At 43.5% G+C, this 16160-nt stretch overlaps 1 protein-coding gene across 1 annotated transcript in view; it reads left to right on the top strand.

Annotated features, from left to right (window-relative positions):
• The window catches only part of STN1 (STN1 subunit of CST complex), a 43936-nt gene that overhangs the window by 13621 nt on the left and 14155 nt on the right, over positions 1-16160 (top strand). The window contains exons 5-7 of the mRNA XM_090278547.1: positions 6974-7138; positions 7859-7979; positions 9042-9216. Coding sequence (XP_090134673.1) covers positions 6974-7138; positions 7859-7979; positions 9042-9216 — 461 coding nt within the window. The remainder of the gene's footprint in view (positions 1-6973; positions 7139-7858; positions 7980-9041; positions 9217-16160) is intronic.

Below are 16160 nucleotides of genomic sequence, written 5' to 3'. Positions count from 1 at the left end.
AACTGAAACAGCATTTAGAATTTCTTGAGAATATTTTATTTATTTACTTACTTATTTTTATTTTTTAATCCTCACCCAAGGATATGTTTTTAATTGATTTTAGAGAGAGAGGAAGGGAGAGAGAGAGAGAGACAGACAGAGAGAAACATAGATGTGAGATAGAAACATCTATTGGTTGCCTAACATATGTGCCCCAACCAGGGATCAAACCTGCGACCTAGGTATGCGCCCTGATCGGGGATCGAACCTGCAACTCTGGTGCAGGGGATGATGATCCAACCAACTGAGTAAACCATCTGACCAGGACTTGGATATACAATATTTTAATAGTTTGGTGGGGTTTTTTTTTTAGTTGCTTAAGTTAATACTATTAAAAAATATGGTGCATTGTGTGTGGTTATTTTGATTCTAGAGAAGCTACAGAAAGTGGAACATTGTTTTTCCTCTCTTTTACGAAATACACAGTATGGTACCATACATAGTGGGGTTATTCAAAATATGTTGTCTGCTGTCATAACATATAATATCTATCTCATGTTATACATGGTGAGAATGTAATATTTGGAGTGGTTTCTTTTTTCCTTCTTGTTAGAATCTCTACCCCCTACTTTGACTGTACTAACCAGTGGATGTTCCTTTGCTTAATATTGTGGTGTATTTACATTTACAGTTTGGCCATCAGTTTCATATAACTTTCACATTCCCATTTCCCAATTTGGGAAAACCTGAATCAATGGCACTGCAGAAGTTTGCTTAGGAAGCTTTGTAGATTTTTTTAAAAAGCAGACAACAGACTTTTATGCAGATATCTCACAGGCAAGAAATACACCTATAAGATAATCAGATATTTGAATTTATGTATGTCTAACATATTAAAATCATTTGCAGATTTGTGGTTGTTGTATTGTCACAGTCTCCATTCAGAAGGTGTAGTTTGAATATGCATACTTGTTCCATGCCAAGGTTCAGCAAACTTCTGTACAGAGCCAGATAGTAAATGTAAATGTTTTCTGCTTTGTGTGCTACATGGTCTGCATCTCAACTATTTAGCATTGCCTTTGTAAGCAGCCATAGACCATACATAAACAGGCATGGCTGTGTTCCAATAAAACTTTATTTACAAAAACAGGTTGTGGGTGGAATTGGCCCAGAACCATGCATAGTTTGCAGGCCCTATTTTAGACATTGTTTTAATCTTCAGAGTCAAGTCTTTTTTAAAGAAATGACCTCCTCAGGAATATTATATAACTCTTATACTTAGTAACTTTTTAGGTAAAATTACTCTCAATACTGAGAATAAGATTTTAAACTTTTTTCTCAGATGAATAGATGAACAGTCTGGGTGGATAGACTTAATCGAAAATTGCTTTGAGAATAAAAAGAGCAGGTAAGAGAACAAGAAGAAAGCCTGGATATGATTCTCATCATGTTATATATGAAGTGAAATCTTTAAATTGTTTCTGACCAGCCAGTCTCTCCTTTTAATTTATTTGTCCTCAATTTTAAAGCTATTCACTGGAAAGTGGCCAAAAAAGACTAATTTTTTAAAAAACAAAATTTTAGTCTGAGTCAAAATCATGTTCCAGTCAGTCGAGGTATAAGAATATGATATTAACTCTTATAAATGTCACGTTGACTGTCCCATTTGGACCTAGCTTATGAGGAAAGTTAAGAAAGGTTGGCCCTTAATATTAGAATTTTTAAAAGGGCTTATCTTTCAGTGTGAAATAGACTACTTACAATGAGATTCTGTCAGGCTCCAGCCATCTCATTATATTCATTAAGTTATACAGCATGAGCACCTTTTTTGGTAATTTCAGGCACCCTTTAAATGAAAGCCGGGCCTCTTTTTCTCAGATCAGCCGTCAGTCTGATTATTTCAGCGGTCCTACATGAAGCATTTTATCACCTATAATGTCTGACTAACGGCAGTGAAACTTATAAGTACATCTAAAATTCAGCCTAAGGAGATGAGGACTTGGGGATAGAAACACACATGGAAAACCTTTTAAAAAATAATACTTGGGTATTTTCTGAAGAAACCCAGTAAGCTGAGTGACATTAATGTTGATTGTGTCTAGATTCCTCTGTGCTCCTAAGGCTGCTGTTTCCCTAGGTATCATAGATGTGTTAAAAGAAAAGCCATGCCTTTGCACATTGCAAAGTCACACTTTTCTAAGCCGTTTTAAATTAAAGAGCAGAATACTTAACCGAAAGAGAGATTTATTTCCTTGTAGGAACCCTAGCACATATTTGACAAATCAAAAATAATACAATAGTAGGAAATAAATCAGCATTTAACAAATGTTGGTTTAGGTAGCTAACAGCGTTGAGAAAGGGGTAACTGCCGTCCCTACCTTGCAGCTTTCATAAAATAACCCAAAGAAGGTAGAGTTGTATAATTTATTCCAGTAAAGATCAGGATATATATGTTAAGCTCTCCTGAGTCCCTGTTAAAGCACTAAAGGCTACCATCAGTGACAAGAGAAGACTAAAAGATTTTTTTTCAAATTTTTATGTAACAAAATGAAAGACAAAAAATGCAATGGAATTGGGAAAGGGGATGTAGTATGCATAACTTCACAAAGTTTTCCTGAGATTCTTTCAGAAATCAATGTAAAGGATTCAAAAGAGACGAAGGGCTTATATAGAAAGAATACAGAGAGCATATCATCTTACACTTATATAAAAATAGCCTCTCTTCCAACTTAAAAGCAAAACAAAACATTATGGAATTACTGTATATTTGGATCCACTTTTTCCCCCAAAAAATGGGGGGAGGGGAATGCTTGTGCATCTTATGGAGCAAATATTGCATCACAGACAGTGATGTGTGTTACCTGACCTGTCAGCGGTGGCGACAGCTGTTAGAAGAGGAAGTGATGGGCCCAGGTGAAACCCCCGGGGATGCTTAAATGTCCCACTTTACTGCTGAATCTCAGGGCGTCTGGTCAGTATGAAGATAGTGAAGAAAGTGATATCAATGATTGTGAGCAACTGAGCTTCATAAATTCTGACACTAGCCATGATGAGTTCTTGGGGTTCCCAGAAAACTAGAAGAGTACTTGAACCTTAAAGTCTCTCCTCATTTGTTAATGACGGTGATGATGGTTTTTAATACTGCTGTTGACTGCTGTTTTCGAATCCAATTGGCCACGTCTCCGCGACGCCATATACAACTCCGCCATTATTGCTTACGGGAAGAAAGAGCGGAAGAACGCTGACTGGTACGAGGCTCACTGGGAAGAAATGGAACCCGTGATCGAGGCTAAGAGGAAGGCCCTACTGGCTTACAAGGCCACGCCCACTCCCAGTACACTTCAAGCTCTACGGGCTGCCAGGAACAAAGTCCAGAAGACCGCCCGCCACTGTGCCAACACCTATTGGCTAAACCTGTGCAGAAGCATCCAGGAAGCCGCCGATATAGGCAACGCACGAGGAATGTATGAGGGTATCAAGAAGGCAACAGGCCCAATCCCCTCCAAGATCGCCCCCCTTAAGTCCAAGACAGGTGAGGTCATCACTGACCAGGAACAGCAAATGCGGTGGTGGACCGAGCACTACCTCGAGCTGTATGCAACGAGGAACACCGTAACAGACACTGCTCTTAACGCCATCCCAGACCTACCAGTCATGGAGGAGCTAGACACCCCACCTACTGCGGCAGAGCTCGGCAAAGCCATCGACCACCTCGCTTGCGGGAAAGCACCAGGAAGCGACGGAATCCCTCCAGAAATCCTAAAGAGCGGGAAACCAGTCCTGCTACAGCCGCTCCACCATCTACTCTGTCTCTGCTGGAAGGAGGGTTACATCCCTCAGGATATGAGAGACGCCAACATTATCACCATGTACAAGAACAAAGGAGACCGCAGCGACTGCAACAACTACCGGGGCATCTCTCTCCTCAGCGTCGTCGGCAAAGTATTCGCCCGGGTCGCTCTTGCCCGCCTGCAGACCCTTGCTTCCCGCGTCTACCCAGAGTCCCAGTGTGGCTTCAGAGCTGGCCGCTCAACAGTGGACATGATCTTCTCCCTACGCCAGCTGCAGGAGAAGTGTCACGAGTAGCATAAACCACTCTACCTCGCCTTTATCGACCTCACGAAGGCGTTTGATCTGGTCAGTCGAAGCGGACTCTTCAACTTGCTATGGAAGATTGGCTGTCCACCACATCTGCTTGCCGTGGTCATGTCCTTTCACGACAACATGCACAGCACGGTGTCCTACAATGGCGCAACCTCTGAGGCCTTCCCAGTCAGCAGCGGAGTAAAGCAGGGCTGCGTCCTCGCGCCTACGCTGTTCGGAATCTTCTTCTCCATGCTCCTCCAATACGCCTTTAAGGACTGCAGCGAGGGTGTCTTCATTCACACCAGATCCGATGGCAAGCTCTACAACCTGGCCCGTCTACGAGCCAAGAACAAAGTCAAAGAGGTGCTCATCCGTGAGATGCTCTTCGCCGACGACGCAGCCTTGACATCACACTCCGAAGAGGGACTCCAGCAGCTAGTCACTTGCCTTTCCCACGCATGCAAGGAGTTCGGACTAGCCATCAGCCTGACGAAGACAAACGTTATGGCTCAAGGCACGGGGACTCCCCCATGCATCACCATCGACGGATACACCCTGGAGGTTGTCAACGACTTCACTTATCTCGGGTCCACCATCTCGAGCTCTCTGTCAGTTGACTTGGAGGTCAACCGGAGAATTGCCAGGGCAGCCACAGTTATGGCCAAACTGAACCGGCAAGTGTGGAACAATTCCAGCCTCGCTGAGAAAACCAGACTGCGCATCTACCAAGCCTGCGTGCTCAGCACTCTCCTCTATGGCAGCGAGACGTGGACCACCTACGCAAGGCACGAAAGGAAACTCAACAGCTTCCACATGAGGTGCCTGCGACGCGTCCTGCATGTCGCCTGGCAGGATAAGGTCCCCAACACCGAGGTGCTGGAGCAAGCCAACATGAGCAGTTTGCATGCAGTTCTTAGTGAGAGACGCCTCAGGTGGCTCAGCCATGTCAAAAGAATGGATGCAGGCCGTATTCCCAAAGACCTCCTCTACGGCGAGCTAGCAGAAGGCCAGAGGATGACAGGGCACCCAAAACTGCGGTTCAAAGACATCTGCAAAAAGGATATGACACAATGCTCCATCAATCTCAACACATGGGAAGTTCAAGCAGACGACCGCCTAGCCTGGAGGCTCGCGGTCAGGCAAGGTACATCACGCGCAGAGGCTGCGCGCAACGAGGAGGCGGTCCAGAAAAGATCGAGGCGGAAGCAGCGTCAACAGCAGCAACAACAGCCATCTGCCTTCACCTGTAACAAGTGCGGCAGGGATTGTCACTCCCGAGTCGGACTGCACAGCCATTCTCGGTGGTGCAGATAGACTCTCAAGAAGCTACGCCATCGTCTCTCGAGACGGACGGCTGCCGATGGCCGATGACTGCTGTTCACTTTACATGGTTGAAATATTATTCTGTTATATTTTATTAAATATTTTAGTACACCATTTGGTTCAGAATATTTTTTTCTTGTTTTCCTCCTCTAAACCTAGGTGTGTCTTATGGTCAGGTGCGTCTCATAGTGCAAAAAATACAATATTACATTTTTTTTATTTTCTAAGGATTTTATTTGTTTATGTTTAGAGAGATAGAAAGGGAGGGAGAAAGAGAGGGAGAGAAACATCGATGTGTGGTTGTCTTTCATGCGCCCCCCAACTAGGGACCTAGTCCACAACCCAGACATGTGCCCTGACTGGGAATTGAACTGGTGACCCTTTGGTTCACAGGCTGGCGCTCCATCCACTGAACCACACCAGCCAGGGCTCTTTTTTTTTTTTCCTTTTCTTTTTATCCTCACCCATGGACATATTTCCACTGATTTTTAGAGAGAGAGATAGAGACTAGGAATCAAACCAGCAACCCTTGGGTGCACGGAATGACACTCCAACTGAGCCACACAACCAGGGCCATATTTTCTTTTTTAAAGACTTTATTATTTTTAGAGAGAGGGGAAGGGACGGAGAAAGAGAAGGAGGGAAACATAGATTGGTTGCCTCTTGAACGTGCCCCTACCTGGGACTGAACCTGCAACCCACGCATGCGCGCTGAGCAGAAATTGAACCAGCGACCTTTTGATTTGTGGGATGATGCCTAAACCACTGATCCACATGGGTCAGAGCAGGGTCACATTTTCTAAGGTATTAAAAATCCCAATGACTGAAGCCTGTGTAGGAGCCACAAGCATGCACACATGGCTGGTGACACTTTATAAAAAGAGAATACTTTTTTTTTCCTCGCAAACATTCTGACAATATGTGATGAACTATGGACCTATTTGTACTTTATATCCACTAATCTCCAATAAAAAACCTCAAAGAAAACTTAAGTAATTTTGTCCAAATAGCTGACATTTATTGAATTTATCCTGTGGATCTGACATTGTGCTGAGCTCATGATGTAAGGGTTAGGTTAGATCATGCACAACAATTCTATGTATAAGGTGAACTCTGTTGCTTAAGTTTATAGTTTTAAAGTGTATGAGAGAGAGAGGGAGAGAGAGATATCAGACTCAACAAAGGTGAGAGGTGAGAGATTAGGGTGTCGAGCACCTAGGAAGGTGAATTTGCCTTCACCATAAACAGAATCACAAAGAGAGACTCTTGGGCCACCTTGCCCCCTACTCCAGACCTCTGTCTCCCTGCAAGGAGTTGCAGTTGTTGAGAGCTATTGCCACCAAATCTGGCTGAACCCTGAGAGAATGTGGGGCTTCTAGACTGTCCCCTTCACCTTGCTTTTGAATCGTTACAGCTTAATGCCTTTTATTCAGTGGAGGATTTCACAAGGTTATGCAGATTTCCTCCAGTAGAACAACTAATCCAAAATAGAATAAATAAATGTCTTGTGCAAACTATTGTACAAATGTGGCAGAGTTGACTGTGTTACACATTTCTCTCTTTCCTTCCGGTCTGACCATAACAACTACAGCTGCTCCGAGTGCAAGAGAACTGAGCTTAACCTCACAGCTCAAGAAGCTGCAAGAGTCCATTGAGCAGAGAACAAAGATAGAAATTGGGGACATTGTCCGGGTCAGAGGTTATGTCCGCACATACAGAGAAGAGCGAGAAATTCATGCCACTATCTATTGTAAGTACAAGATATTTTTGCCAGATTGGTTGTTATACTGGGTGTGTGTCTAGTAAACTTGTTTAGCTAAAAGTCAAATTTCTAATAAGTTCAAATAAAAAGGTTAATTATTTAATGGAGGAAATTATACTTTATAACATGCTTTTTTGGGGGGAAAGCAGCATTTCTTAAATTTATTTTAAAGAGAGGAGGTAAGTATAAATAAATTGGGAAAGAAAACAAATGATTTATTATGTATAGCTGAAAAGTTTATTTGGATATCATAATAGTTTCTAAAGTACATTGAAGTTCCAAGTATGAATCCATATAGGGAAGAGTGTTCATATTCTTCAAAATGACAGACATTTCTTAAGTTCCATTAAGTTCGTTAATCCTTAAAGAAAACAGCCCATTACATATATGGCAGTCCTGTCTCATCTGAGTGATGTGCTTTGCACTGCTCTCGCTGGTTTTTGCTGGGGAATCTGCACCATTATAACAGATGAATGAATAAGCTAATGTGCTCTCCCTGGCCCCTATCCACTCCTGGCCAAGTATATGATGCTTAGGGCATGGCATTTCCTTTTGCCGATGACTGGGGTCTATTTAGTGCATCTAGACTGTGTGATTCCTGGGCACCCACAAGTGCCTCAGTGACTGTCATCCTAGCAGCAATTTGGCATGGGAAAGAACTGATCTTGGTGTAATTTCTGTGGCATATTTTTCCCCATGGCTTCTTAGATAAAGTAGATGATCCAGTGTGCAGCACTCAAATTGCAAGGATGCTTGAGCTGCCCAGTATCTACAGGAAGGTTTATGACCAGCCTTTCCACAGCCCAGCCCTAGAAAAAGAAGCACTAAGGTAAGTATATGGCCCATCACTGCTGCAGATAAGGCCACCGCAGGAAGCCAAGCAAGAGGGAGGGAGCCTGGATGCTGGAGTGGCCCTGGGTTCAAATTTTGAAATTATCATCTTACACACTGTGAGGCTCTAAGGTTGTTGTGAGGAAAATACATGTGTAACAGGGGTCCCTGAAGGAGTGAGGGAGTAGAGGAAAATATCTGAAGAAATAAAGACTGATTTTCCTAAGTTTGATGAAAACTATAAACTCATAGATCCCAGAAGCTCAACAAGCCCCAAGGCAAGAAACCTGAAGAAAATTGCACCAAGATGCATCCTAATCAAAATACCTCACCATAACACGTCATAATGAAAAACTACAAAACATGATGCCAGTCATTCTCAACTAGGGCTGATTTTACTCTTGTGTGTTTGCAGGGGGCGAGGGGAGGGGCAGGAAAAGTAAGAACACGTGTGTTTTCTAGCATATGTGTGCATCAAAGAACTCTGGGAGAAGACAGTAAGGCATAGCGGTTGTCAAGGGGATGGGAACTGGGAGGAGGAGAGAAAGGAAACTTTACTGTGTACACTTTAATTTTTTAATGTGTATATATTACATATCTTTAAAAATTATATTTAAAAACACCCCAAACTATAGGCCTTTATGAAGTAAGAAGTGAAAGTCTTTGGTTGTCTTGTCTCCTGCCTCAGAGCCATGCCCTCAGGGTGACCACTGTCCACAGGTTGATGGGTACTCTTTTAGATGGTTTTCTCTGTGACATGCAAGTGGGAATATCCACCTGTATATTTTGTGGGTTGTCATTTGCTCTTTTACAAAAATGGGATCATGCGTCACGTACTATTCTGCAATGTTTTTACTTAAGCTATCATGAATATCTTAGTTCTTGTAGGTCTGTCTCATTCTTTTTAAACAGCCACACAATGTTCATAGTAAGAATTGTCCTTTATGTCAAAAACAAACATTAATATAGTGTTGTGTTTTCTAGCTGTTTCTGTTTTACACACACCAAAAAGGAACAGAGGTGATAATTCTTTATAAGGTTTTTTAAAAACTTTCCCCAGCAAAAATCCAGGCACCCTGGACCTTGCCAATCTCACATGTTTGCTGAACGAAAAAGTCAAAGAATTCCTCGTGAAGAACAGAGTGCAAACCTTTTACCAGCAGGAGTTGGAAATGGTGGAGTCTCTGCTGTCCCTTGCCAATCAGCCCGTGATTCACAGCACCTGCTCCGAGCAAGTAAGTGCAGCAGGCCCGTGTGAGGATTCAAGTCCCATGCCCCAACTCTGCAGCTGAAAGGTGCGAGCGAGGTATTAAGACTCATAGGGTGGACCCAGGGAATAGAGGTTATGGTTCTATTCTATTACATGTTCTTTTTATTCTGGGAAGACCACGGACCTCTAAGAATTTGAAATGAGAATGGACCTGACCTTTTCCTCTCACTTAATCTCATGAAGCTTAATCTTCGGGTATAAAAAAAAAAAGTCTAAACTTCATAGTACTTAGGTCTTAGTACTTACTGAGAAGGGTATTTCATTAATCTCAGGAGGAGCCAAATATGGGGGAAATAGAAGAGGAGGTAATTATCCTTCCAAGATTATTCATTGAACTTGAACCAAGGCTTTTACTGACCTGCTGCCTCTTCTTCAGAATGAAGTTAACCTATTGCATTTTAGGAGTTTGAATACAGGCCATTTATATTCATTCTGGTTTGTAAGTAGAAACTTCAAGGAACACTTTGTATTTTTATTTCTTCTGGAAAGAGCTGTCCCCATTTTTTCACCCCTGGTGTTAGAGGTGAACTTGTCCTGACTGGGGTGGCTCAGCTGGGCGTCATCCTGCAAAGCAAAAGGTCATGGGTTGACTCCTGGTCAGGGCACATGCTTGGGTTGCGGGTTTGGTCCCCATTCAGAACGCATATGCCAGGAATCTGACCACTGTTTCTCTCTCACATCGATGTTTCCCTCCCTCTCTGTCTCCCTTCCTTCCCCTCTCTCTAAAAATGAACAAATAAAATCTTTTTTTTTTTAAAGGTGACCTGAAGTAGTTTGGTGTTGCCATCTGTGCTTGGAATTAAGGATCATTTGAGACTTTGCTGTTAGACTTCCCCTTTCATTGCAGTTCTTGGATTTTTTGTTGTAACATGACTTGTATTTATTTATTTCGTTTATTCCACCAGAGGATATGCTTAAATGTCACCTTCTTGTCCTCCTTGACCATCTGCTGTGATGGCCACTTCCTTCCTCCTTGTGTTGTCACCCTGCTCTCATATCGCGTTACATCACAGGTATTTGTTTGCCAGCCTGCCTTTTCCTCCCCGGAGTCTGCTCTCTGAGAGCCCTGCGCTCATCTGTCTTATTCTCTGTTCTCTAGAACCAGGGCCCAGAATTGGTCTGTCATAAAGTAGGTTTTCAATAATTAATAGTTAATTGAAGAATGAATGGTTTTTAAAAATTCAAATAGTCCCTGAAAATATCTAGTTAAAAGTATGTTTCCTTCCATCCTCCCTCCCGCCCCTTCCCCAGAGACAAGCGCTGTTACTAGTGTCACGAATATCCATTTGGAGGTAGTCTGTGCATAAGAAAGTAGAAGTAGTTGTATCCCCTTTTTCTACACAAATGGTGTCATGCTAAACACTAGTCTGTCCCTAGCTTTTCATTGAAGAGTAGGTCTTACAGATCCTTTCCTAGCCATACATAGATTTGCCACTATACAACAATCTTTTTTAAAAAAGATTTTATTTACTTTTGAAGGGAAGGAAGGGAGAGAAACATCAATGTGCCCGGTTGCCACTTGCACGCCCCTAACTGGGGACCTGGCCCACAACCCAGGCATGTGCCCTTACTGGGAATCAAACCGGTGACCTTTGGGTTCACAGGCCGACACTCAATCCACTAAGCCACACCAGCCAGGGCTACAATTATCTTTTCTTACATGTACCATAATTTATATAACCAGCCTCTCCATTTCCGGACTGTTTAGATGTTTTTCACTCTTTTGCCATTACCAACAGGGCTGCTCTGAGTTCCCTTGTTAGGTAACATAAGTTAATCTTCATGATTCTGGTAGGATGGATACCAGGCCCCCATCCAACTTCCTAGGCATGGCCACTGCTTCTCAGTTTCATTCATGAACTTAATTACCTCTTCCTGGCACCAGGCTGTGTGTCCAGTGACCCATAATTTCAAACACAGAGATGAGGGATATTGTTTCAGGAAACACCAAGGTGGAGAGGGTCATGACTGGCCGCTTTGTCCGGTGTCATTGTTGCTTCTAAACAGTTGCAGCCCTCCAGCTGTCCCCTGACAGCAAGATTGACCTTTTTTATTTAGTCATTTAGAGGGGGCTCAATGCCAAGTTGGCCTCGTAGGACTTCTGACCACTCTATTGGCATGCTGGGAAGGAAACGTTGAAGTCTAGCGAAGACCACATTCTTCCTCTGAACCAGCCCTTCTGTGATGACTCTAATTAAGTAGAGAGACTTGAGGTCTTTGAGGACTCAAAGGCTCCTCCATTCAAAACAATTCATGGAGAACTTTTGCCATGATATCTTTTTGAAAATGCTTAGAGGAGAAGCTTGTGTCTGCCCAGTGCTGCATGCTTAGAAAGAAATGAATATGGCACTTTGTTTTGTCTTTGGAAACTATTTTTCCATCAATTATAAATTGTTCCCTCACATGGCTCTGCTTGGCAAGGTCATCATCGTTCAATTGAATCCTGTTTAATTGAGCCTGGGAGACTAAGGATGCTTTACAATGATGGTGAAACCTTAGATCTTTCGGTGCTTTGTGTTGTCATCCAGATGAAAGCTTCACAAAAAATCATTGTGAAAGTGTTCTAGTTGATAGGCCGAGGGAGAGGGTTTGATTGTTTTGCCCTTTCTTTTTTTTTTCCATCGGGGCCCTTCTTAGCAAATCCAGAAACCTGATAAGCAGGCCTTGCAAAACCATTGTTTGTTTGACAGCTGGATGAATGTTGAGTTTGTTTGGGAATGAAGACTATATATGTTTCAGAGATCCACCCAGTTCCTGACCTGCAACCAGGAGAGGCCTGCTAAGGCTCAGCGTGTTCAGCCAGTCAATGTTTTCCTCTGCACAGTTTCGGTTTCCTGAATCGGATGACTCTGTCATTGCTCTTTAGAAAAGGACAAGAAAGACACAAATTCCAGGCCAGGAAGAGCTACTGGCTAGAAGAGATGATTGGAGGTTTTACCCTTGAGACTGTGTCTTTATAACCAGCAGGGAGATATGCCTTGAGGTCAGCTGAGGCAATGTTTTTGGACAGGAAGCTTCCCATGTTGTTTATATTGACCAAGAGCCTTTTCTGTTGGGTCGTCCTTGTTCACAGCCCGGCACTGTGCTTTTAAGCTGGCGGGCTTACTGCCCTCTCTTCCTGCTGCTGCTTGATCTTACTGAAATCTGTGAGGAGGAGGAGCCAGGCTTTATGTATGGTCTGGGGATAACCAAGAGCCTTTTCTTTTTTTTTTAAATATGCTTTATTGATTATGCTGTTACAGTTGTCCCAATTTCTTTTCCCTTTGTTCCCCTCCACCCAGTGACATCCCGCCCTCCAGTTGTCCCCCCACCTTAGTCCATGCCCATTGGTTGTGCATATAGTTCTTCTCAACATCTTCCTGTCTACTCCACTCCCTCCTACTATGCTTCTTAATTCCTATACCATCTCCCTCTCTTTCCCCCCTTCCCCCTCCCTGCTGACCTCCCCCCATAATGTTCCCCATACCTATAGTTCTTTTCCCACTCTCGTTGCCTACTTTTGCCTTTGTTTTGGGTCCCTAGCTTCTGTTGTTGGTTGTTGTGATAGTTTTCATTTTAATGTTCATAGTTTTGATCCTCCTTCTCCTAAACAAGTCCCTTTAACATTTCATACAACAGTGGTTTGGATCTGATGAACTCCTTCAGTTTTACTTTGTTCTGGAAGCACTTTCTCTGCCCTTCTATTCTGAATGACGGCTTCGCTGGATAGAGTAATTGTGGTTGTAGGTTTTTGCTTTTCATTACTTTGAATATTTCTTGCCAGTCCCTTCTTGCCTGCAGAGATTCTTTTGAGCAATCAGCTGACAGCCTTATTGGGACCCCTTTGTATGTAATTCTCTTCTTCTCTCTTGCTGCTTTTAAGATTCTCTTTATCCTTAATTTTTGACATTTTGATTACAATGTGTCTTGGTGTGGTTCTCCCTGGGTCCAGTTGTTTTGGAACTCTCTGTGCTTCCTGGACCTGTAAGTCTATTTCCTTCTCCAAGTTAGGGAAGTTCTGCTTCATTATTTTTTCACATAATTTTTCAATTTCTAGTTCTTCTTCTTCACCTTCTGGCAACCCTATGATTCAGATGTTGGCCCACTTATAGCTGTCCAATAAGTTTCTGAGCCTCTTCTCATTTTCCTCATTTCTCGTTTCCTCTTTCTGTACTGTTTGAGTGTTTGTTCCTTCCCTATGTTCCGATTTGTTGATTTGATCCCTGGTTTTCTTGCCCTCACCACTAGTTTTGTATGTGTTTTTGTTCATTTCAGCAGGACTAGCCTTCATTCCTTCCCTGTCTTATTTAATATCTGCTGTTAGGTCTGTAAGCACTTTTATAAGCAAAGCTCTGAACTGTGCCTCAGAAAGATTTCCTATCTGCTGCTTCGTTAGATTAGAAATTTGCTGTCTGGTCAGCTGCATCACTGGGATCTCTATCATGATCTGTGCCATCCTGACCATTTTGTGTTTACCTTTGCTTCCTGGGCAGGGCTGTCACACCTCCTATGCTATAGGGAACGGAGCCCTGTGCACTCTTAACTACCTGGCGTTTTCTGCAGGGGTGGGGGTCCAAGATGGATTCCTGCCGTTAAATCTCCGCTGAGAGACCGGGAGCCTCCTCCTCCGTCTCCACCCCCACCGGGCCTCACAGTCCAAGGCAATGGGGGAGTGCCTTCCCCAGCTTTGGAATTGCAAGCTGACGGGTCTGGTCTGCAGCCGGGGGTGCTCCATAGGCGCTTCTCGCCTCCCCCTAAATACAGGTGTCTGTGCTTACTGCTGTCCCGCTGCTGTTGCTGCAGCTGCTGCCACCACCGGCACAGCTTGACCTCTCTTCCCCACCTTCGCCCCTCCTACCTGTCCGGACAAGCACCACTTCTTTATAACTTCATACGTTGGACTTCCTTTTATTTTCTGGAACTTCTGGTTATTTCTGGTTTTGCGGTAGTTGTATTCCTTCTTAGTTGTGGAATGAGATGGAACATGTCAGTCTAGGCCTCCATCTTGGCCAGAAGTCTCCTGTGTTTGTTTGCTTCCATGTCCCAGGCAGAGCTGTCACTCCTACTACGTTGTAAGGGACGGAGCCTTAGGGATTGGTCAGTAATGGGCAACCCGTTTCACCATGTTGTGGCACTGTGTGTGGGCGAGGGGTCTGAGAGGGAACAATGCCGCTTGCCCAGCACTCGCCCCTTTTCCAGGCATTTCTCCCACTTTCGCACCAGACTGGTGCCACTCCAGCTGCTGCCCTGGCCGTCGTTCCCAGGGTGGGTGGGTCTGTGGATGCTCTAGGACTGTGGTGGCCTTTTAAACAAGCGGACTCTGCTGACTGGCAGTTTCTGCTTCTGTCTCAACCCCCACTGGTTTGCATTGTCACAGCAATGAGGCTTGATTTTCTCCAGAGCTGGTACAGTGAGCTGCTCTGGTGAGGAGCTGGGGATGCTCCCCAGGTGTCCCTCCTGACTTTTTAAAACGTGTAACTGCACTTTCCACTGGCCTGCTGCTGTTGCCACTGCTGCCACCACCACACCGTGTCCTCTCCGCCCTTCCTACCTGTCTGGATGAGTATTTCTTCTTTATATCCTTGTTTGCTGGACTTCCATGCACTTTGATTTTCTGGAACTTTTGGTTGTTTCTAGTTTTGAGGTAGTTGTAGTCCTTCTTAGTTGTGGAGGGAGATGCAGCATATCTGTCTACGCCTCCATCTTGACCAGAAGTCTGAAGAGTCTTTTTTAATGACAGGAATAATTGTGTAACAATGTTTCTAGTTAGTTTCCAGTTTAGTTCTGTCTTTTTAAAGATTTTTTTCTTTCTTTTTTCTTTTTTTTTTTTTTATAGAGAGAGAAGGGAAGGAAGAGAAAGAGAAAGAGAGGCAGAGAAACATTGATGTGTGAGAGATGTGTGAGAGATACATTGATCAGTTGCTTCATACATGCCCCCAACTGGGGACCTGGCCCACAACCCAGGCATGTGTCCTGACAGGGAATCTGTTTTAATGGAGATGTAATACTACCTCGACCCCTAAGATCCTTATATTAAATTGATTAAAGAAAACGAATCTCCTTAGAAGTATGAAGATTAAGTAGGGGGAACCTATATTGGGTTGTGCTACCCCTAAGTAAAAGAACTCATGTATAAAATTAAAAATGATTTTGTCTGAAGCCCCCTGAATAAAAAGATGTGTGACTAAGGATTGGTAGGTGAGGTGTTGATTCTAAACACACCCAGATAACTTTTCTGCCTATGGGAGTCATCAAATATCTCTGGGCCTTATTGTCCCTTCAAAGTGGGTGCTGTCGTAACCTGGAGTGTTTGTCGGTCTTTAGGCCCTAATGTTCTAATGACCAGGTTCCTCAGCTTGTTCTGTTATGGAAAGAATTAGACTATAATTTAAGAGTCTTAGACTCTGCTCTTTAGTCCAGGAGAGCACGTTTGTGAAACACTGCCAGGATCTATTAGGTTAAAACAATGCCTGTTTGGGAGGCTTCTCCTAGAAAGAGAAGGTTTCTTTAGGGATGGTATTGTCAACACTTGAGGCCATTTGGGGGTTTCCTTCCTTTCCATATCACTTGAAGGAAGTGTCATTGGCAGGTCTCACGCTCATTGTCTTTTTCAGCATCTCTGGGTGCTGCCCCAGATAGCCTCTTCATAGGCACCTTTCATTGGAGTTAGGAATTGGCCTTCAAACAGTTTTGGATGCTTAGCCCCATTTCTTTGGTGCTCTAATCATCTCACTATGTTGACAAACTTCTGTCACATTAAAAATGGATCTGTACCTGGAAGAACAATTATTGTTCACCACTTTATTTGTTTTAGGAATAAAATGAAAATCCCTAATAGAATATAGAGGACACAGCCTCTATAATATTTGCATTGATTACACAAATGCTTTATTGATCACCCTCTGTGTGCCAGGGAGAAGGTGGCTGAGA

The sequence above is a fragment of the Furipterus horrens genome, unplaced genomic scaffold (assembly GCF_987537825.1).
Source record: "Furipterus horrens unplaced genomic scaffold, mFurHor1.1.pri manual_scaffold_5, whole genome shotgun sequence".
NCBI lineage: Eukaryota > Metazoa > Chordata > Mammalia > Chiroptera > Furipteridae > Furipterus > Furipterus horrens.
The sequence above is the reverse complement of the archived record's forward strand: the minus strand, read 5'-3'. Positions and strand labels throughout refer to the sequence as shown.